This window comes from Anoplolepis gracilipes, chromosome 10 (genome assembly GCF_047496725.1).
Source record: "Anoplolepis gracilipes chromosome 10, ASM4749672v1, whole genome shotgun sequence".
Lineage (NCBI taxonomy): Eukaryota > Metazoa > Arthropoda > Insecta > Hymenoptera > Formicidae > Anoplolepis > Anoplolepis gracilipes.
The window spans coordinates 6,213,905-6,238,587 of record NC_132979.1 but is presented as its reverse complement, the minus strand read 5'-3'; the positions used below and the strand labels follow the sequence as shown (position 1 = coordinate 6,238,587).

Below are 24,683 nucleotides of genomic sequence, written 5' to 3'. Positions count from 1 at the left end.
TGTATTTATTTTTTTACATATCTCTACGGCGCGTAAAATCTAGTATACGCACCAGAGCCATTATTGTCTATGCAGCCGAGTTTCAAAAAAAAAATTAGGAATATAATTGAGATTTTTTTGCGTCAGTCATGACCTATAAAGCTTCATCCATTCGCATTATTTGCGAACAGCCTATGGCCATGCCAACAGTATTGATATGACGATCCGATTGTCATTATAATATATACATATATATGTATATATACACACACTTTTGTTATATTATTTTTTAATGGCAGATTTTTTTGGCTTTCAATTAATTTAATACTGACATCTAAGCTGCTTTGATGAATGAAAAAATGTGAATTCGGACAATATTATCTGTCTTGTTTTTAATTAGACTATAGAAATCGATTTTCATGTATCTTCTTATGAATTAATTAATTAATCTTTGTGATAATTATACATCGATGTATACATGTATATGAGCGTTATATTGTACAGACAGCAAATAATATTAATAAATATTTTCCTATCGTATTCAATTGCACAAGGGAATTAATAAAATAAAATAAATTGAAAGGTATCAAATAAAATTCATGCGACAAATAATTACAAATCAATTTTATTCAAAAAATTAAAATAAATGTTCGATATAAAGTAAATAAACCAATATCCACACACAGTAGTTAAATTATCCGTTTATAACGGACATTAATCAACTAAAAAGGGGATAAAGAAAAAAAAGCAATATATATTTAAATAACATATTGAAAATATATTCTTAGAGTTTAACGTGTTAAATGTGCGACAATAAAACAAGCTGCAAATTAAATAAAATATAAGCGAGAGAACTCATTGCGAATAAAAAACTTTATAGAGTCAGCAAAATAAAGAATAATATATAATGCGCGTACTATCCTAATTATCGGACGAAACTAACGTTCCATCAGGTCCGATCATATCACGGATTTAAGCTCTAGTTATTGCTTTGTATACACGTGTTTTAAGAAGAAAAAAATTTGTAACGGTCATCCATCTACTTGTGGACAGATAAAAATTAGCGATAGTCGATATTTTATATATATATCAACAATGTAATTATTTTCACTTGCGACTGCGTCCTAAAAAAAAGGAATAGCATATATTAATGAATATAACATCATAACGCTGATGTAATGATATACATAATAACAATATACGTGATATACGTAATCGTGTATATATACGTATTTCAACAGTTTATATTTTTAATATTGCTAAGAGACACTTATCATGGTAAATTACATCTGATTTCTTGATATCGTAATTTCGAAATAACTATAAAAATACCCGCGATTATTTTTACTTAGCATAATTTTTCAACAGATATAAAATAAATTAATTTTTTTCAAGCGCGAGTTTATCACAGCCCGCATTATCAAAACAATCTTTTTCAGATTATCAGTCATGGAAAAAATGAGCACCTTGAAAAGTAAGATTTACGGTAAAGTACGTATCTCTTTTATATATATATAATATATTTTTATAATTATTATAGTTATTAATATAAAATTAATAATAAATTAATAATTATAATAATTAATTATCATTAAAATTATATCATTTATAATTAAAATCATTTAATTAATTAATATTATAATTATTAAGTATTATTAATATTGTAATTATTAAGTATTATATATATATCTTTATATACTCATATGTAGTCAATATAACAAAGTAGAGCTTTCAGAAAACTATATATATCTACATGATATAACAAATATTTATTTATTATATGTAAATATAATTACTTTTCCAAGAAAAACTTTGATTTAGAATGCATCAATATATATGTATATGCAAAGCATCATAAGCATAAAGCAATATTTCTGAAGAAATATAATAAAACGTTAAATTTTAATGAGTCAATTTAATTGGAGATTACGGGCATGTAAAACTTGTGCTTCGATGTGTCTCTGGTATGTTTGAAGGGCGCCTGTTTTGCTTCTAAAAGAGCGGCTGGACACGGTCCCCTATGCCTAGGAACGTATTCTCTCTTGTACATGCTAGAACTGACGTTACTGCCATCGCCTAAATTAATGTGGGATACATTCGTTTGCTTCTGTACTCGTTCCACTTTCTGAGAGCTCTGCGAGAAATTTCCGTAGCTCTTTGCTTCGCTCTGCGAATAGAACTTTCCGCCGACGGTGAGGTTGTCGTGTCGCACGACTCTTTGCGGGCGTTCGTAGCTGGAGGAGGCCCAAGGATTCACCTCTTTAGAACTGCGATGTAGCGAGGTCAAACTATGTCTGTCGTTGCTGTGGCTCGAATTGCTGATGTACTGTCCGCTCTCGGCCAGATTCGAGATACTTTTTCGTTGATCCGCCGCCGTCGATGAGATCGTGTGAAGCGCTTCGGTGGATGTAGTAGCGCCACCGCTACGATAAAGCACTGCATTGTTGACGTCAGCCGACGAGGAGGATATCACGTTCTTACGATGATGACTGATCTTCCTGGCCGAATCGCCGTGCGATTGTTCCACGATCGTTTGCCCATTGATCATCTGTCGGAATTCCGGACTGCTCGAATTGTATCGCGTCTGACTGGAGATAGTGTGCTGTTCGTGTTGTTGTCTCGTTGCGGATCTCTGCCGATTTTCCACGTGTTGCATATTCACGTAATCGCGCTTACCCACTTCCTGATGATGACGCTCCACGTGCTGATGTTGTTGTCTGTGATGTTCGCCATGCACAGAGTCGATCGCGTAACGAGACGTATGGTCTTCTCCTCGTACGATCTGTCCTCGATGATTCAGTCCGTCCGTGATCGATCTGTCCTCGACCGTTCGACGAGCTTGCGTAATATTTTGCGATCGCAGATGTTGCTCGCTTAGATGCATTCTCTGATGCTGTTCGTGGTGCTGACTGGATACCGTTTTTCGTGAATCAACGGGCTGCGGTCCAGATGCCGAGTCCTCGATCGGTTGAGTACGATGATCGGTAATACGTTGTTGTTGTTGATGATGAGTAACAGTTTGGGCATTGGCGGCTCTTTGATCGGACTGAGCGGAGGTCGTAGTACGTTTTATAGTTGTAATAACCGTTCCATCTGTCAGAGTTTGCGATTCCACTGTCTTCCTCGTATCTGATTCTATCTGACTCATCTTAGCAGCAATATCTTTTCCTGCACGCTTCGTATAGGTGTTGTAGTTGCGTCGATTTGTCGTAGTCATCACAGTAGTGTCGTCACCAAGCGAAATAGACGATTCCATATGCTTTCGGCGATTCACTATTTTATCGGCGGGAGAAGGTTTAGACGGTGTGTAAGTATCTCTGGTAGTCGTTTTCGTTTCCATGGTGCCCGTGCTAATCTTCAAGTTATCTTCATGCGACTTGATGTCCGCGCGTTCGCCACGCACGACCGTGTAGGTCGATCTATGAGACGTTGTGCCTTCGAAATCGCCCGTCATCTTTAAATTATCTTCTCTCCTCACAACTTCCGGCTTTTCCGTCCTTTTAGGTGTAAAGTCATCGCGCGGACGTCCGATAAAGTCACCTTCGGGTTTCAAATTATCGGCATGACGAATAGGGGTTCGTCGTTCGCCGGGACCAACCTTATCCGCAATTCTACGTTCAAAATCACCCTCTGGCTTGAGATTATCCGGATGTTTGATTGGCGATCTTTTTTCTCCAGGACCGATCACGGTTTTCTGATATCTGTCAAAGTCTCCCTCCGATCGAAGGTTGTCTGGATGTTTCTTAATTGGCACGCGTTCACCAACCACGTGTACGTAATCGTCTTTGCGGCGCACATCAATAAACTCGCCCTCCATTCTGAGATTATCCTCGCGTCTCTTAACATCCACTTTCTCCACTTTTGTAATTTTCTTGTAGTCATCTCTCGAACGATGAATGTCTATCTGTCCCTCCATACGTAAATTATCTTCGTGTCGACGCACTTCCACACGTTCTCCATTCACGTACTTGTAATCATTCTTCGGAGATACTTCCATCTCACCTTCAGGACGAAGATTGTCCTGAGGTCTTTTAACCGGCGAGCGATCTCCTCTCTTCGGAATGAAATCGTCCTTCGGCACAATATAGAAGTCTCCTTCAGGATGTAGATTGTCCTCGTGTTTGATCAGCGTTCTTCGCTCGGCCGGTTCTACTTTCTTCGTGACACGTTTCGCGAATTCTCCTTTGAGATGAAGATTATCCTTCGGTTTCTTCACATCCGCTCGATCACCCTTCAATGGTGTATCTTTTTTCGGTCGACCGACAAATTCTCCTTCTAGATGAAGATTATCGGAATGCTTGATGGGTGATCGTCGTTCAGCAGGACCAATGGGCGATTTCGTTGGTCTCTCAAAATCACCTTCGGGCTTTAAATTATCCTTGGGCTTCTTCACGGCTGCTCGGTCACCCTTAGTGGGTGCGTGCTCTTTTGGCCGCTGCACAAAATCACCTTCCGGCTTCAAGTTGTCGGGATGTTTGATGGGAGATCTTTTTTCCGCCGGACCTATCGGTGCCTTTTCCGGACGTTTACGTACAAAATCACCTTCGGGACGAAGATTATCTTCGTGTCTAACAATTTCACTACGTTCACCACGTGTGACTCGATAATCGTCTCGTCGATGAATATCGACAAATTCACCTTCGATTTTTAGATTATCCTCCCGCTGAACAATATCCACGCGTTCGCGTTTAGATGTAATCACGTAATCGTCTCGTGATCGGTAAACATCTATGTCGCCTTCCATCTTCAAGTTATCTTCATGTATCACAATTTCGGTTCTCTCTCCTTTAATCGGCTTGTAATCGTCTTTCGGTTTACCTACAAATTCTCCTTCAGGTTTCAAATTGTCCTTAGGCTTCTTCTGAATTGGTCGATCAGCCCGTTTGGGAATAAAGTCATCTTTCGGTCGCCCAACGAATTCACCCTCCGGATACAAGTTGTCGTCGTGTCGAATCGGCATTCGCCGTTCTGCTGGTTTGATTGACGATTTTTGAGGTCTCTCAAATTCACCTTCTGATCGCAAATTGTCTTTCGGTCTGGTAACATCTGCTCTTTCACCTTTGAGAGGCGTCTTTTCCTTTGGACGTTTTTCAAACTCACCCTCAGGTCGCAAATTATCAGGATGCTTGATAGGTGTTCGTCGCTCCGCCGGTCCGATTGAAGCTTTTTCCGGTCTCTCAAAGTCTCCTTCAGGCTTAAGATTATCTTCAGGTCTTTTAATATCCATTCTATCTCCTCTTTTTGGAGCTTCTTCCTTAGGCTTGCCTATAAATTTACCTTCTGGTTTCAAGTTGTCCGCTTGTTTGATCGGAGTTCTTCTCTCCACTGGACCCATCGGCTTTCTCTCCGGCCTTTCAAAATCACCTTCTGGACGCAAATTATCAGACGGTTTCTTTATTTGAGGTCTTTCTGCTGGATGATATTCGTCGTATTTCGGTCGTTCAAACTCTCCTTCCGGTTTCAAGTTATCCGCATGTTTAATCGGAGAACGTCTCTCCGCGGGACCAATCGGTTTCTTTTCTGGCCTTTCAAAATTACCCTCGGGCATAAGATTATCTTTCGGTTTCTTAACATCAGCTCTATCACCTTTCTTCGGCGCTTCCTCTTTCGGTCTGGAAACAAACTCACCTTCTGGTTTCAAGTTATCATGCGGTTTCTTTACAACTGGTTTCTCTGCAGGTTTAAATTCTTTAGGTGTAGGTCTTTTTTCGAATTCGCCCTCTGGTTTCAAGTTATCGGCATGTTTAATCGGAGAACGTCTCTCTGCAGGACCGATCGGAGCTTTCTCGGGTCTTTCAAACTCTCCTTCCGGCCGTAAACTATCTTTCGGTTTTTTGATGTCAGCTCTCTCACCTTTTTTCGGTACTTCTTCCTTAAGTCGACGTACAAAATCACCTTCTGGTTTTAAATTATCTTTTGGTTTTTTAATTTCAGGTCTTTCTGCTTTCTTGGGTGAGAAATCATCCTTTGGACGGCCTTCAAACGGACCTTCGGGTTTTAAATTATCATGATGCTTAACAACGTCTACACGTTCTCCTTTAACAATTTTAAAATCGTCTCGCGTTCTCGTATCGATGAATTCACCCTCCATACGTAAATTATCTTGATATTTAGTAACCTCGACTTTTTCACGTATCACGAAATCAATGTACTCATCTCTCGACCTGTATGTTTCTATATCTCCTTCCATACGCAAATTATCCGTGCGCTTAACAATATCCATGCGTTCTCCACGCACCGGTTGGTAATCGTCCTTCGGCCGGCCTTCAAATGGACCTCCCGGTTTCAAATTATCTACTGGTCTTTTAACATCCGCACGCTCACCTCTGGTGGGGGTAAAATCTTCTTTCGGTTTACCGATAAATTTGCCTTCAGGTTTAAGATTATCTGAATGCTTAATCGGGCTACGTCTTTCTGCTGGACCAATAGGTGCCTTCTCTGGTCTTTCAAAATCACCTTCGGGACGTAGATTGTCTTCCGGACGTTTTACTTCGGGACGTTCAGCACGTTTAGGCGAATAATCATCTTTTGGACGACCCTCGAACGGCCCTTCAGGTCGTAAATTGTCTTCCGGTCGTCGGACATCTGCACGCTCTCCTTTAGTCGGCCTGTAATCATCTTTCGGTCGTCCTTCGAAAGGTCCTTCTGGTTTTAAATTATCCTCGGGACGTTTCACATCAGCACGTTCACCTCTAGTTGGTCTATAATCATCCTTAGGCTTTCCAATGAAATCACCCTCTGGACGAAGATTATCGTTGTGTTTAATAGGAGTTCTACGTTCGGCCGGTTTAAAAGGCTCCATTTTTCTGTCTGGAAATTCTCCTTCTGGAAACAGATTATCTGGGTGACGTACAACAGATGCTCTGTCACCAGGACCGTAAGGTATTAGTTCAGGTCTTGCAAAGTCGCCTTCGGGATACAAATTATCCGGATGTTTAATCGGCGTACGTCTTTCTGCTGGACCAATAGGTGCCTTCTCTGGTCTTTCAAAATCACCTTCGGGACGTAGATTGTCTTCCGGACGTTTTACTTCGGGACGTTCAGCACGTTTAGGCGAATAATCATCTTTTGGACGACCCTCGAACGGCCCTTCAGGTCGTAAATTGTCTTCCGGTCGTCGAACATCTGCACGCTCTCCTTTAGTCGGTCTGTAATCATCTTTCGGTCGTCCTTCGAAAGGTCCTTCTGGTTTTAAATTATCCTCGGGACGTTTCACATCAGCACGTTCACCTCTAGTTGGTCTATAATCATCCTTAGGCTTTCCAATGAAATCACCCTCTGGACGAAGATTATCGTTGTGTTTAATAGGAGTTCTACGTTCGGCCGGTTTAAAAGGCTCCATTTTTCTGTCTGGAAATTCCCCTTCTGGAAACAGATTATCTGGGTGACGTACGACAGATGCTCTGTCACCAGGACCGTAAGGTATTAGTTCAGGTCTTTCAAAGTCGCCTTCGGGATACAAATTATCCGGATGTTTAATCGGCGTACGTCTTTCTGCTGGACCAATAGGTGCCTTTTCTGGTCTTTCAAAGTCACCTTCGGGACGTAGATTGTCTTCCGGACGTTTTACTTCGGGACGTTCAGCACGTTTAAGCGAGTAATCATCTTTTGGGCGACCTTCGAATGGTCCTTCAGGTCGTAAGTTGTCTTCCGGACGTCGGACGTCTGCACGCTCTCCTTTAGTCGGCCTGTAATCATCTTTCGGTCGTCCTTGGAATGGTCCTTCTGGTTTCAGATTATCCTCGGGACGTTTCACATCAGCACGTTCGCCTCTAGTTGGTTTATAATCATCCTTAGGTCTTCCTGTGAAATTACCCTCTGGACGAAGATTATCGTTGTGTTTAATAGGAGTTCTACGTTCGGCCGGTTTAAAAGGCTCGATTTTTCTATCTGGAAATTCCCCTTCTGGAAACAGATTATCTGGGTGACGTACGATAGATGCTCTGTCACCAGGACCGTAAGGTATTAATTCAGGTCTTGCAAAGTCGCCTTCGGGATACAAATTATCCGGATGTTTAATCGGCGTACGTCTTTCTGCTGGACCATATGGTGCCTTTTCTGGTCTTTCAAAGTCACCTTCGGGACGTAGATTGTCTTCCGGACGTTTTACTTCGGGACGTTCAGCACGTTTAGGCGAGTAATCATCTTTTGGGCGACCTTCGAATGGTCCTTCAGGTCGTAAGTTGTCTTCCGGACGTCGGACGTCTACACGCTCTCCTTTAGTCGGCCTGTAATCATCTTTCGGTCGTCCTTGAAATGGTCCTTCTGGTTTTAGATTATCCTCGGGACGTTTCACATCAGCACGTTCACCTCTAGTTGGTCTATAATCATCCTTAGGCTTTCCTGTGAAATCACCTTCTGGACGAAGGTTATCGTTGTGTTTAATAGGAGTTCTACGTTCGGCCGGTTTAAAAGGCTCGATTTTTCTATCTGGAAATTCCCCTTCTGGAAACAGATTATCTGGGTGACGTACGACAGATGCTCTGTCACCAGGACCGTAAGGTATTAGTTCAGGTCTTGCAAAGTCGCCTTCGGGATACAAATTATCCGGATGTTTAATCGGCGTACGTCTCTCACCAGGTGTATATTGATCTTTTGGACGATCTATAAAATCACCTTCAGGTTGTAAATTGTCCTTCGGTCGCTTTACGTCAGGGCGTTCCGCTGTCTTCGGAATGAAATCATCTTTAGGCCGTCCTTCAAACGGTCCCTCTGGCTTTAAATTATCTTGAGGACGTTTAACATCAGCGCGTTCGCCTCTGGTAGGTTTATAATCATCTTTAGGTCGGCCTTCAAAAGGACCTTCTGGTCGTAAATTATCTTCCGGGCGTTTAACATCTGCGCGTTCTCCTTTGGTTGGTGTATAATCATCCTTGGGACGTCCTTCAAATGGTCCCTCTGGCTTCAAATTATCTTGAGGACGTTTAACGTCAGCTCGCTCACCTTTAGTTGGCCGATAATCATCCTTAGGTCGGCCTTCAAACAATCCTTCAGGACGCAAGTTATCTTCTGGTCGTTTTACTTCAGGTCGTTCGCCGCGTTTAGGTGAATAATCATCTTTAGGTCGACCTTCGAATGGTCCCTCTGGTTTCAAGTTATCCTCAGGTCGTTTAACGTCAGCGCGTTCTCCTTTAGTTGGTGTATAATCATCCTTGGGCCGTCCTTCGAACGGTCCCTCTGGCTTCAAATTATCTTGAGGACGTTTAACGTCAGCTCGTTCGCCTTTAGTTGGCCGATAATCATCCTTAGGTCGTCCTTCAAACAATCCTTCAGGACGCAAGTTATCTTCTGGTCGTTTTACTTCAGGTCGTTCGCCGCGTTTAGGTGAATAATCATCTTTAGGTCGACCTTCGAATGGTCCCTCTGGTTTCAAGTTATCCTCAGGTCGTTTAACGTCAGCGCGTTCACCTTTGGTAGGTTTATAATCATCTTTAGGTCGGCCTTCAAAAGGACCTTCGGGTTTTAAATTATCTTTAGGTTTCTGTAATTCCGGCCTGCGTGGCAATATCGGTATAATATAATCATCTTTCGTATGAGGCAATGCTTCGAAGGGTCCTTCGGGTCTCAAATTATCAGCTCTTCTAACAACAACAGTGCTTTTGTAATCCGTCTGATCGAAAGTTCGATATTGCTCCTGGGTGGTTGTAATGCTATCTGTGATATCAGTTTTGCTATAAAATCGATCGATGTCTTCTGGATATTTCGGTCGCTGAGGCTCACGCTCGAGAACATGAGTCTGAAAATCTTCCTTTATATGAGAGGTACCCTGAAATATAATTTTTTTTAATAACGACAGTAATAAAGATGAAAGAAAATAGGAAGGATTACAATAATCTTATAAATATTTTAAGCAAAGACAATTTTCTTTCTTCGACAGAGATAATTTTTTTCGACATATTTATTATCAAGATAATTAAGATCTCAAGATACTAACAGTAAATTCACCCTCTCCTACAGTGAGGTTGTCTGTTCGTTTGATGATCTCAGCGCGTTGAATATTGCGATGATCAATATATTGAGACCGCGTAGTCGTTTCATCAACGAAATCACCCTCTATCTTTGTGTAAGTGTTGCGACGTACTGGGGTTGGTCGTTCGCCCGGAGTACCAGTGAAAACCAGCTCTGTTGTTGTCGTAGCTAGAAAGTGATAACATTTTTTTCCATATAATATGCAGACAATTTTACACAAGAATATTTAATTTGCTACGTTTAAAAATCGCTAAATGATGTGTGCGTGTGTGTGTGTGTGTCTGTATCTGTGAATAAAATTTATAGTAAAGAAATGACAGTTCAATGAAAACTCAAGCAAATGTTAAAACTTACTATCAAAATCTCCTTCGAGTTTCAAGCTTGTCTGTGGTTTCCTCACAGGTGCCCTCTCACCTCTCGTAGGTGCCTCTTCTTTCGGTCTTTTGACGAATTCACCCTCAGGCTTGAGATGGTCTTGTGGTTTTTTAATCGGCATTCTCTCGCCTTTAGTAGCCACATAATCGTCTCGCCTATAGCCGATAAACTCGCCTTCTGTATGCAGATGATCCTCATGATAATATTTCGTTTGCTTCTCCACGTGTTTTTCATCGTAATCCTGGCGATAGGAAGTCACGGTATGCACCGGCTCTTCGTAAGGAAACTCAAACTCTTGAGGTAAATTGTGCGGGCAGCGATGACGTCTAAAATATTATCATTTATTAGAATTCAGAATAAAAATAAATTCAATGTCTGCGACAATTCTTAGCTGCTATGAGAAATGAGTATGCTTTGAAAAAACATTTTTGTTTTGCTAAAAAAACAAAAAAAGATAAAAAAAAGAAAAACTTTTGCATATCCATATTAAAAAATAGAAATATCCATATTTTATTAAAAAACATTCCACCTATACTCTTATGTATTTAGTACGACGATATATATATATATATATACCTGTTTAATATTAATAAAGAGAAAGAAGAGCGTTTTCTCTTCGCAGAAAATTCTTGTTATCCGCTTTTGTATTCGTTCGAACGAAGCTGGCGCATGACAAAGGCTCGGTGCATACACAGATTTAAATATGACGCAAAAGGGCATCAATCCTTTTATAATGAGTATAAAGGTCTCTGCGCGCGCTTGTGTCGTGATTTTAAATGTCTCGTTACTCTCGAAGTTAATATTTGCAGCACGCCATTACCGCGCGCAAGATGGATAGAGAAATGGAATCATGATCTCATTGTAATCTGTAGCAAAAACTATATCCTGGATTCATGTAATTGCGAACCTATAAGCAGTTATTGTCACGCAACTACTTGTACGTATTATTATAGACGTCACTCTTTTTTAATGAAGCTCATCAAGTTTTCAGATTATAATGATTAATTCATTCAATACACGGCATTTTAATGATATCATATTAGATATCATAATAAAATTTTATCTTTGATATCATATACATATTACATATTATTAAAGATAAATATTTTTAAATAATGTGAGAATTACGATACGATAAATCATTTTACTTAATAGGACTCAATTTATAATAATGCATACGTAATGTGACATAAGTAAACTGTTATTAATACATGTTCAATTAATTAGACACTTTCTTTGGTCTGATTATAGACAAAAATATTAAACAAATATTTGTACAACACGATTGCATAAAAAATGTTGTACGATACTGTCGGCTATAAATTTTTTTTTTTTGACATTGATCGTTATTAATTAATGAAAAACATCTTTCCTTTTTGAGAGACATGCATCATTCCGATGGAGATATTTTATATTTCAAAGGCAATCGGTTTACACGTAGATGACGAGAGAAAAAAAAGGAACGAGTATCCTTGCCAATATTTTATGCAGAGCAATTCGACTTATTTGGAGAGTGTGATTTCGCGTATATGGGATATCCTACTTTTGTACAACTATATTGAGCAGTATCGACATTTCCAATCATTGTCATTCTTTCTTACTCTTCTTTTTACTGTCGGAATGCAATTCCGTAAATGTCAGACTTGGTCTCAGAAAGCCGAGTATATTCTCATGTATTTTTTATTGGATAAAACTTTGCGTTACATGTGACGCGTTCTGAACGTTCCTTTAGAGCCGTGTTAAACCAGAAGAGAGAAATTATATCAGATCTCTCAAAGTTAAGCAGACTTACGTAGAAATTTCCGACGACTAATCGCTAGCAAATAGACAAAAATTACTTCTAGAGACGGTCACGACACGACTAATTTTCCGCGAGTTTACGTCTCTCGCTCGCGAATCTATCTACGCCTTTATCTAGGTCAAGATTTTCAATCTGACAAGACGGTTAGTTTACACGCGTATATACATACATATATATATATATATATATATATATATATATATATATATATAACATCACGTAATTAACATCATTATTGAAAAAGCCATATGCTTAAGTCGAGGTTTAACTTTCTTTTCGCCTCTTGATATTTTCGTACGTCAAAAATTTAAAAAGGAAACTAAAAGTGTTGCAACATTAATCTTGTTTTAAATAATCAACCGTTTTTCTTGGAAGAGGCACTAAATGTCCTTCAAAAATGATGGTATGTCTAACTCAATTACCAAAGTTGTATCTGAAATTTATGCGATTCGTCATTGTCATATAAAGGTACGTTGGAAAAAGTTCGAATAAGGAAGGAATCCTGTGCGATGTGACTTGCCATCGCCCAGAAACAACTTGCCGTAAAAGGATCTGTCTCGTGTCCTACTTTTGCACATTATGCATACGTATATAGAGTGTTCTGAAAAAGATGTAGGTAAGATATGCCTTTTTTTTTAATGAAATTGTTATCAATATTTTTATAGCAAAAATTAAACCATATTGAATGAGAATATTCAGTGATAATAAAAAATAATTTAATTATCACATAAAAAAAAAGATAAGTTCTTTTGATAATAAAGTGTAATCTCGAGTGTGGGAAAATGTAAAAGTAGTATATCTGGTATACTACATAAATATACAACAATATTAAATAATTATTTGCTATTTTTTACAACAAAATTTGAATCGTATTAAACAGAAATATTACAACTTTTATTAGTAATTATTAGTAATTTATTAGTTATATTTATTACTAATTAGATTAAAAATAATGTAATGGGAAAAAAGTAAACTCTTTTGATAACAAACTTGTGATCATACTTGTGTGTATGAAAAGCAGTAAGAATAATATATCTTGTATTATGATAACATTAAAGAGCACGGTAGATATAGTTGTATACTGCAAATGTACGTCCAGCTTTGAATAGATCATTCCAATAAATTTATTAGAGTACAAAAGATGGCCTTGAAGACAATCTCCTGTATTTCTCTCCTGAATTTGTATCTCGACTCCGACAAGTTTTGTATTCTGATCTTGTTAATGGTGTTTCAAAGTAGGTCAGTCATGTTCATCTCCGCAGCGAACGTGCAGATAAGTTAAATTAAATCATACTCGCGCTGGCTATAGTTGTTAATTATATTCCTCGCGATATATTAAAATTGTTGATGTAAAAGTAATTAGAAAATTAGAGAAATTAAAGAGCGAAAAAAAGGTGAAATAAAAAATTTTTGATCTAATGAGCAATATGTAATTCAGATTAAAATTTAATTATATCAGTTTCTCTTTCCGTGTATATTCATGTAAGAAAAAAATTTTAGATTACACAACGCAAGACTTACCCGCAAGTACAAAGCTCGCAAATACATTGTTCCTTCAAGGGGATTTTCGAAAGTATATCCGGTATCGGTTTAGGGCCGTTTGTGTCCTCGTCGACAGAATCTGAAATTTGATCTCCTCGTTTCGGCTTGTCATCTTGTTCCGGTCTCGTTGGTTTTTCAGGCTTCTCCGCAGACCAACTCGGCTTGCCGGCCGCTGGTTGCGGTTTTCTAGTCGGCGATGTATAATCACGAGGCTTCTCAGGTGACTTTGCTCGGGCTTTAGTAGGTCTTTTCAACAAATTATAAATATATATAATTTTCGCCAGTTGTCTCTTCTTCTTTTTTATGTTTTCTTATTTTGAAATATTATCGAGAGAAAAACAAGTAAATAAAATGAGAGATATATTATATCATAATATAGTGTATAATAATACATAATTATATAAAAAATTAAATAAAAATATATTATTCATGTTTCTTATTCACCTATCGTGTTCCGCCGATCGCTGAGGACTTTTTTCGCGCTGCGAAGGTCGACTGGGTTTTCCAGCGGCGGGAATTGGTTTCGGTCGATCGTCCTCCCTGAGTCCAGGTATTCCGCGAGGATAACCGGGCCGCTCCGGCGATGGCTTCTTTGTGGAACTCGCTGGAGATTGGAGTTCCGAGCCGGTGACGGCATCGAATCGAGTGTCATCGACGACATCTCGCGCTACCATGCTAGTCACCTGCTCTTTGTCGATAAATTCCTTCGTTGACTCGGTGACATCTCTCTGAAAATTTCGACAAAAACAAATTACCTACTTCTTCGATTCTATTGATTATAAAATTATAATCTATTATAATCTAGAGATAACGGAATAGCGAGAAATATCCACTTGCGATATCTTAATACGGTCAATAGTCGCCATAATTATCATTCTGTCAATAATTACTACAATAACGCGTAGTGCAAACTGTGATGTTAATTATTACATGAACTATATCGAGCATTATCAGCCTTCTGCAAATTAATATCTGTCTAGGATTATATTATATATACATTATGAGTATATATATACTTTGCTTTAGACATGTTATGACCAAGTATTCGAATTGATGTAGCGTAAAAAGTGGTAGGAAGTGTCAGGAAACGGAGACGATCAGTTATGCATTCGCTAGCTATGCCACTTACGAACTTGACACTACTTTGTTCGTAATGACTTTACGATAGCGCTATGCACATTTTCCGAAAGTCAATGTCATAACAATGATTTAAAAGAAAAAAAAAAAAAACGTAGAATTACGATCGTGACGATCGGTATGCTAATCGTCCGCGATAAACGTCTTGACAGCACGTTAACACAGATTGCAAGGCGTAATAACGACGTAAATGCGGCTTCGTTTTTCCGTAGGCGTTCATTACCGGGCTTCAAACGTAGATGCATAATGAGCGCCGCGGGCATAAGCGAGATTAGTATAACGCCGGTGGTGCTTAGTTTGACGGAATGCAGGTAACACGAGATTGGTGCACATGTGGCTTTTATGCTTACAACATATCGTGTAACGCTTGTCGAATCATCAAATTGTACTTTTGTAATTCGGTTTCATTGTTTTAATATAATTCTCATCGTTTTGTATACGACTTCCAAAAATAGACGGGAACTGGAATTAATATATAATATTGTACGTGTCGATGTAAACAATTATTTATTTATTATAAAAAAAGATTATTTTATTGGCATGCGTGTTTTAAAACCTTGAATATTTTTCGTCGATGAATTTTTATTTTTTTATTTAAATTAAATGTAAAAGATTTTAAAGTATCTTCCGCTTCATAACTTTTAATCTTTCATCGAATTTTAACATTTTAAAACGTACATTAAAATTCTACATTATCGTATCGCGCTACATTATGCATTCGTTTAAAAATTTTGCGCATCTATTTTCGGTCTGTTGGAGCTCCTCATTATAGTCACAAGCACGCTCGTTCTCCAACTTGACGCAGTAACTCTATAACGAAGCAAATAACGTTTGCTGATACTGTTAGCCAAATCCTTTACTCTCCGTTTTTAACACTCGAGCGTAATTCGCATAAAGCACGTCAAAATGAAGTTTTGGCGTTTAATTAGCGGTTAAAGCAGCTTGGGTCTTTAAGCTGATTGCCCGTCCTTGACGTTGATATCGACGAGCGAGTCGCTCATAATGAAGCTCGTTTACATAATTTCGGTTCCACGAGTTTTCGCGCGACGAGCATAATTTTCTCTCTTGAAAAAAAACTTGTTAAAGAAAAAAAAATTAACGTATTTCTGCGCCATTAGTTTTTCATAGAGTGAGTGAAAGTCTGCCGGCGGATTCTCGTTTGAAAGAACTACGATCGCGTTTCGTTAATAAAATATCACGTATTTATCGATGTCATAATACAGGCGTTGCACGTCTCGCGTCGTCATAAAATAGTAATACCGATTCAGCGAGGAAACGCGATCACGTGTGTTCACAGATATCACGCTGTTCACATCATCGCATCTCGATGCAAGTAGGACACGCTCTCTGTATAGCTGTTTGCATGTTGAACAATCAAAAACAGTCCGTGTAAACTGTGTATGGTATCGAAATGGATCGTTCCAGTTAACGACGTCACGTGGAGATGGTAGATGGTAGATGGTAGATGGTAGATGGAAATCACAAGTGACGCAAGTGCATTCTTCGTTGAGCATCTTCGTTTAAATAGATAGAATCGAAGAGAATTTCCTCGAGAAATCTTTTAGAAGTCTTGAAGATTTTTTTTTCGCGATATCTATTCAACATATAGACAAATGTACACACAACATACACACATATTTACTCAAGATAGATGAAACGATACCGACGGGAAATACGTGTGTAAGCGCTAAAGCATTTTATCGATCATCTCGAGACTCCGGAGTAAAGTCACGGCTGTGAAAATTGGAACGAACTAGGGAAACGAATTGTCCGTGTAATAGGTTACTAATGTTCTATTTTTAATTCGCTCGCTGCAAATGCACCATAAATTATTAGCGATAAGCCGTTGTTGTATTAACTAGGTATTCTTAAGCGAAGCATTTGAGCATTCTAACTATAGAACATTGAATGAACTTCGGGGCGTCGATCCCGATATTCCCGCGAAACGCTATGCGAACGTAGGATGAAGTTTCAGATTGTTCCGCGAATCTCCGGTTAAGGAAGTTCACTGTCGTTAACGGCAAGAAGTATCGAGCGTTGAGAATCTTTAATAAGCAAGGTGCACGTTAATCATAAAATTTTATGCGAGACGAGGTTTTAAGAACTTACCTAACTGCGAGAAAATGGAGCGCGGTAGAAAAAGATCGAATAGCTCCCTTTTATTAAAAAAAAAAAAAAAAAAAAAAAGGCAAGTTGAGAAAAACAAGAATTAAAAAAAAATCGAATGGAAAGTCTGATTAAAAATTAGCTGCTTCTACTGAAAGTCTTAAATATAGTGTATTGTAAGAGTACTAATGTTCTACGAGTAATAGTAAAGTCCAAAGTGTTGTTCCTGACATTTACCTTTACGTTCGATATCGACCGACATTTCTATGAAAACTTTTAGCCAAAGCGACACGGTCACTGTGTAAAACTCGTTGATGCCGCGATTGTCTATTTTCTGATTACGGAACATCAATATTAAATTATATAGCGTATCAGTGCTTATCGTAGATAGAATGAGAATTTATCGGAAACGTGCGATCTTTCACTGTCATATCGTTATCATTTTTAGCGTTATTTAACGCTGTTATGGATGCTATAATCGGCGTGATAAGTGACATTAATGTACACGTGTCTCTTCCTCTCTTTTTTCTTTCTCTCTTTCTTTCTCTTTCTCAACGTGGCGTCTCTTAATTAATTGTAAGATTTCTATGGCACTTGAATGAGGCGACCGCGCGATAAGCGAGGCGGAACACGCGTGAAATTCAATTGGTCGTGCATTAAGCGGACTACATTGGACGGTGACATCACTGCCGAATTTCCTGATATCGGATGCAATTATTGTCACTTTGCGCGCGCTCGATTGAACTTGATTGCAGATGATTACACTTGTGTGCCCGCGGCACACGCCAGAGGTGATCCCGAGGACTCTTATCTGCGGTATGAACAGTCGTAATAATTTTTTTTTGTATATGCATTCCCTTTAATGAGTATAATAATAATAAATAATAACAATGAATAATAACGATCGAGAGAAAGAGAGAAAGAAAGAGAGAGAGAGAGAGAGAGAGAGAGAGAGAGAGAGTTTCGATTGAAGATATCTCCACGCCAATACCATCTAACATAATGTATTCAAAGCATAATTTTATCGGAGTATGTGATAATCCTCGTATCATATAACATTACGTAATAATATTTTAGTAACATAATATTATTTTAAAATAATTAAATAATTTTTTAAAATAATTTTTCTTTTAAAATAATTGTGCTAAAATGTATGGACGGTTTTCTTAGAGATGGGGGAAGAGGAAAAAGAAAACATTTTAAATCACAATTATAAATATCAAAGTCCACTTTGTCTTTAATAAAAAGCAAAGGTTATCACGAGTCGACTTCTCGAATAGCAGTGATAATATTTCTGGAATGCGTCGTAAATTTCTGAATCGCGCGTATTGGGATAATGCAAAGCGATTATATAATATGTATAACGATTGAGGCACGATAGGTTTCGAGTGTGCTTTCATCTGTGAAATATCGATTTTCGCTCAAAGCTTTATATTGGTTTGACGAATCAGGATTCGATCGTGCAGAAATTCAGATCAGAAACACAATCTGTCTGTCCGTCTCACATGATTAAACAAAAAACGAATTCTCCTCCTTCCCCTACACACTTGACCCTCCACTGTCCCGCTGCGAATATTACGTCAGATTTATTTTCGACGACGCCACACACTCGTGAACATACTAGCCTTCGCCCGAATGGTAAGTGAAAGTATCGTTCGAGCAAGGACTGAGCTCAAAGTGTCTCTCTCAATAACATTTTTATTAATTTGCCCGACATCTGGCCTCCGTCAATTATCGAAGTATTAGATATAGGGGCATTTAAAAATATATATACAGGGTGTTTGGTCGCGACCGCCCCATAACTCAAGAACAGATAGAGCAAGTCAAACTGAACATAAAAGTCCTCTACCATTTTGCGATTTGCGCAATAATTATTAAACTATTAATTAAAAACGCTCAGCAAACGATATTTTATATATATGTATATATATGTTTGACCTGCTCTATCTGCCCTTGAGCTATGGGAGGATCGCGACCGGACATCCTGTATATAAGATTTGACTTATTATCTTTATATTTCTTGAAATAATTATAAAAAGAAAGTTAAGTTGTATTTGTAATATTTTATAAATATTATTCCGGAAAATTATAAACATGCGAGTCGCAGTTTTAAATAACAATTTCCAACTGCAAATAGGTAATAAAGAAGCATTTTAATGTCTCATAGTTACTCACCACATCCTTGCGTGCATCGACGGTAAACTCAGTGATGACACGCTCGTCTTGCACGGAAGTAAAACTTGAAGACTGATCGATTACGTAAGAGGATCGCTGCACTGCCTCGGACGTGCGCGTGATATCCTCGTATGTGATATCAGTGACGTCTTTGATATATTGACTCTCGGTGACATCCTGTCGCGGTGTCTTCTCATCCGGCTCTTTTCGAGAGATCGGTTTCTCATCTGGCGATTTTCTCGGCTCCTCGATCGCTTTTGTTGGTTTCTTGGGCGATTTTTCCTGCGGTTTTTCGTATACGAAAGAACCGTCCCACGTGGAGGCGCCTGGCTTCAACGGTCGATATGATCTATCCGGACTTTTCCGCGGTTCTTCATCTCTAGGTTTTTTAACATCCTCCGGACGCTGTCGCGGTGACGGTTTGAGCTTCTCGTCGATAGGCTGTCTCGGTCTATCGTGCACTTTATCCTGCGTGCTCTCCTCGATGAAGGTTTTCGATACGTCATATGTCTTTGAGTCGGTGACAAAGGTTTGCTCGACGGTGGTGGAGCTCGTAGAATAATCGGCAGTACTTGTTACGTCCCTCGAAGTATCCAGTATCGTGATAGACGTTCTGTGATCAGTGACGTCACGTGGTTTTTCTTTAATTGGACTCTGTTTATCCGTAATTTTGACAGTCTCTTTCGCTACCTTTCTATCTCCCGGTTTCTCTTTTGGTTTCTCGTATACAAAAGATCCGTCCCAAGTGGAGGCGCCTGGCTTCGACGGTCGATATGTTCTTTCGGTCGGACTTTTTTGTGGTTCTTCATCCTTAGGTTTCTTAGCATCCTCCGGACGCTGTCGCGGTGACGGTTTAGGCCTCTCGTCGATAGGCTGTTTCGATCTTTCGTAATCGATGTGCGCTTTATCTTCCTCGATAGAAGTTTTCGATATATCGTATGTCTTTGAATCGGTAACGAAAGTTTGTTCAACGGTCGTAGAGCTCGTAGAATAATCAGCAGCAACACTCGTTTTATCTCTCGATGTATCCAATATTGTAACTGTTTTGTGATCGGTAACAACCGGTTTTTCTTTAGTCGGACTACGTTTATCAATTCCAATATGTGTAGCTTTCGATATCTTTTTCTTCTCGTCTGATTTCTCGTATACGAACGATCCATCCCACGTTGACGATCCTAGTTTCGTAGGCCGATAATTTTTATCGTCCGTATGAGGCTCCTTCTTCTTCTCGGGAGTTTTATTCCCTTTAACGTCGATGATTATGTTATCAGTAGATGACCCCTTCGCCGGTCCTTCTTGAATAGTAGTCACTGTTTTCTGTGTCGTTACTGGTTGACCATCGCGAATGATGACAGTTTCAACGGAAGTCGTTGAAAAATCGAGATTCGACGAATCTGTGTAACTCTCGCGCGTTTCCGATTGTTCCACAATAACGGACTCTACAATCTCCGACGTGCCAGATATGTCCTGTGTAATATTTTGAAGATCGATGGTCTCGCTGACATGTTTCTTCGACGTGGTCACGGATGTCTCTTTGCTGTCAGCTGGACGAGATTTTTCCGATGGTCCGCCATCGGTGGATTCTCTGCTGGGCGGTCGTTTCTTCTCTTGTGATTTCTCCAGCACAAAGGTTCCGTCCCACGTGGACGATCCTGGCTTGGTACTTCGCAAATCTCTGTCCTTGGGTGTCTTCTCGGGACTCGTAAGACGCGGAGAAAGACTAGGCTGACGTTCCTTGACATTTGAAACTTGGCTTTGAGATGTATCCTTGTCGAATCGGATTGTCATTTCAACAGGACGTCCCTCGTAAACGACCGTCTCGTAAATCGTAGATGTGAGACTGGCATCCCTGATGTCTGAAAAACTCTGCTGGCTCGATGAATGTTCGACAATGTAAGAGGTACTCGTGACGTCGGCATCATTAATCGAATTGTCTTCCGTAACATCCCGAATATCGATGGTCTTCACTGTACGCTTATCTGACGGTTTTCGGCTATCAGGCGTCTTGGGTTGCTCATAGACGAAGGTACCGTCCCAGGTGGACTGGCCAGGTTTATAACAGCGCGAGCCTGTTTCTGGTTTTGACGGTCTCTCGGGGCTTTCTGCACTACGCGTCGTTTGCGTCGTTTTATCCTCGGTAACATCTTCCTCAAGAATTACCTCGGACACTGATGTAACTTTCTCGACATTCTTCTTGTCATTAGAGATGGCGTATTCGACGATGTAGGAAGAAGAAACCGACTCGGATACGTTCTGTTCTTCGGTGACATCTTGAACGTCCACGGAATCATGATGTTTCTCCGTTCGTCTAACGACAGTAACATCCGCGGCAGAACGCTTTTTCGCATCATCTTGTTTTGGTCTTTCATAAACAAATTCACCGTTCCACGTGGAATCGCCGGGTCTAACGACCCTTCGATGAGACGGGCTGGATACGCGAGCAGGATGTTCTTCCCTGTTTCTCGTCGGAGACGCATCGTCGATACGAGTCAAACTTTCTTTACTTACGTCACGTCGCTCCTCGGAAATAAATCTGGTGCTATCTGTGGCGCCTTTTACGACGCGCACGCTCTCGGACGACTCCTTTTCGTACGTACCGTCCACGCTCTTTTCGCGAAAATCTTTTCTCTCGATCGTTTCCGCGACGTTATCACCGCGAAATGTTACGGTGTCGGAATCGTTACGTCGTTTTTTCTGGGTCGGAGTTTTTTCCACGACAAAACTCCCGTCCCACGTCGAATCGCCGAATTTCGAGTAACGAACTGGTCCTTTCGAATGTTTCTCTTTGCCGACGAAATCCGTCGTGTCCGCGGCGACTTTCCCCGGCGTGATATCACGAGGACGAGTCGTCGTGGACAGTTGACCTTCGTCGATGACCGTTTTCGAATCTCGTACCACGGTCGTGCTCGAGGATGAGACCTGATCGATAACCTCCTCGGTGGTGGAGGTCTCTTGAGTGACTTTAACGCTCGTTTCGCTGTCCCGCGCGTCACCATCAACTTTCGAACTCACGTATACTGTTTTGTCGACGACATTCTTACCTCTAGGAGTGGCGGGCTTCTCGTAGACGAACGTGCCGTCCCACGCGGATTGGCCGGGTTTGTAACAGCGAGTCGATACCTCGACATTCGATTTCGCCGATTTCGAATCTGCGCCACGAGCGCTCTTATCAACGGTGTCGTCGATACTCTTAATGACTGTCAGGTGGGAAGGTGTGACTGTATTCTCATTGTCGATTTCCCGACTCGAGGTAGACACTTCCCTGCCATTATCGTCGATTCTCTCCCCGGTCTCGCGAATTCTCGTTTTACTTGTCACTGTCTGGCCGTCTTTCGTCACCGCCTCGTACGTTTCGCTGCTCGCGCGAGTACTCTCGGTCGCTCGTGACGACGTTTGAATTACTGGAGCATGATCCCCGTTTTTTATGTCCACAACAGTGGATCGACCATGTCCCCTGTGATCCTCGCACGTCGATGAACTATCGATTAAGGTGCTCGACGAAATGGATTGTTGAGCCGTCGAGCGAGATTCGCTTTGAGTTTGCATCTGTACGGATTGATTGATTCGTTCAGACGATTCTCCTCGAATCATACGACTTTGCGAAAGAGATTTCACATCCTCGCGTGGAATCTCGCGCGTCGTCTTCGCTTGCTTAATCGATTGCGTCTGTTCTCCGGCTATAAAGTCCTGAGAACTCTTGCCGGCCTTGTAACTAGACGTGCTCTGCTGAACCATTTGTGGAGATGTTTCGATAATTTTAATTACGTTACCTTTAGAATCCATGACGATCTCACGACTGGCGCTTGTGACCTCCGTCGTGCTACTTCTGGCCTCGCTTTCCGTTACTTGTCGCGACTCCTCAACGACGCTGGTTGAGGATACAACTTCGACCGTCTCCGAGGACGTAGTCGCCACCTCATTCTTCGCCGTCTCCTTATTCTTCGTCTTTGACGCGACGTTCTTCTTGTGAATAGTCATCGTGAAATTCTTCCGATCGCACCGACAGTCCGATTACTTTACAGAAATTATCACCCAGTGCGCGAAAGATACGCGATAGTCATAAGTCCAACGGAAAATGTTTTCAAAACACATACGCGCACACATATACAAACACACATACGATTGTTAAATCATCGCAAACCTTTACCGCTCGCGTGTATCGCTCATCGAGAACTGAAGCTCCGCTGTGACCGGCCTCGTTTACAAACTCGTTTCTTCTGTACACGAGCCTCGGAACTTTCTCGCTCGCGTCAAATACGAGCTCCTTGCTCGCGTGCTTCTCGCTCTCGCTTCCAGGCAAACTCCCTCTCTTTTTTTTTTTTTTTCTATCTTTCTTTCTTTCTCCCTCTATCCTTCCTCCCGGTTAAAAGTACGGTCAAGACGATTTCCAAATCCGCGTATACGACCGACGATGCTTTCGATTCGATATCGCGAGTCGATGTGGCATCGGCGGTGACTCGCCGTCGCTGATCTAGGTAACCACACGGTGTTCTCCGTCGTTCCACACTGTGTCTGTCTCTCTCTCTCTTTCTCTCTCTCTCTCTCTCTCTCTCTCTCTCACTGACACTGACATACACGGACCATGGACCTTTTATGCCTGGAGAACACCGGCATCCCTACTTTTCGCACCGCGGCGGAACCTCTGCACACGTACGCTCATACGTGACCCGTTGGTTCGGCGTGGGATGTTACCACCCATCCTCGTGTGTCCCACACACGGCGTGGGACGTATTCGCGTTCGTTATGTACGACCGGTAACGCGGTAACTGATGTTGAAGCGCACGATGCGTACACACCGCTATACCGCCGACCAGGTGTATATATCGCTCTGCGCGCGTTATTGTTGTGACGCGCGACAGATTACCATCCGTCCTTCTTCGTCTCCTCGGCTTATCTGACGGCGTTTCTTCGCCACGCGTATATTTACGTACGGCGATAACGCCGATCGCAAACATGTCAATGTCGAATTCCAATAAAGCGAGCGAACGGAATTCCAGAGGAAAAACGACGGGAAATATTCAACTCTCGCGTCGGTAATTTTTGGATACAAAATAGAGAAATGACATGGATTTTTATTCAGTAACCGAATTGATTATGACGTTGTGCGGTGAGCCGGTACAATTGAATACGCATTATTTTTTTTTTTTTTTTTTTTAATTGCAATTTTTCGTCTAGCGCAAAAATGAAAGTTACTCCATGATATTTAATGTTACGCCAACTTGTAGACATAGACGCGCTTCGTGCGCACGTGCGCGCATCGATACGCGGTTACGTAACGCAGGATGTGGTCTTTTTATCTTTTCTGCATCGGTGTGCACGCGTACACCTGTTGATTTCTCGTACACGCTATATATACGCGCGGATAAAATTCATCCAAACTAAACTCCCCTCCATATACGCAGATTAAACCGTATAAAACACATCCCGGATTACGCATATTTAAATAAAACTTTTACAATTAAATTCTGTTACAATATAAGCTTTTATCGCTTTAATCGTACCGTGACTCTCTCTCTCTTGTATTCGATATTTTCTATTATAGAGAAGAAATGGCAACCGACTGGAAAAATTATTACAATCCAGTCGTAAGTAATATGAC

At 40.6% G+C, this 24,683-nt stretch overlaps 1 protein-coding gene across 1 annotated transcript; it reads right to left on the bottom strand.

Annotated features, from left to right (window-relative positions):
• Window positions 1-736: 736 nt before the first annotated feature.
• Sdb (SAXO downstream of blistered) lies at window positions 737-23,985 on the bottom strand. The gene is made up of 6 exons (XM_072901469.1): window positions 19,085-23,985; window positions 14,111-14,394; window positions 13,646-13,912; window positions 10,303-10,649; window positions 9,914-10,116; window positions 737-9,745 (listed from the first exon to the last, which is right to left on the bottom strand). The coding sequence occupies exons 1-6, from the start codon at window positions 23,060-23,062 to the stop codon at window positions 1,895-1,897; spliced, it is 12,930 nt and encodes a 4,309-aa protein (XP_072757570.1). The 5' UTR covers window positions 23,063-23,985; the 3' UTR covers window positions 737-1,894.
• Between the last annotated feature and the right edge of the window lie 698 nt (window positions 23,986-24,683).

Bases quoted from the DNA above. Each gene is read 5' to 3' on its own strand.
- Sdb (XM_072901469.1), bottom strand. From the start codon at position 23,062: ATGACTATTCACAAGAAGAACGTCGCGTCAAAGACGAAGAATAAGGAG. The intron at 14,395-19,084 runs GTGAGTAACTAT...CGAAATTTTCAG, and splicing joins TCGATGCACGCAAGGATGTG to AGAGATGTCACCGAGTCAAC. The intron at 13,913-14,110 runs GTGAATAAGAAA...TTTGTTGAAAAG, and splicing joins CGATCGGCGGAACACGATAG to ACCTACTAAAGCCCGAGCAA.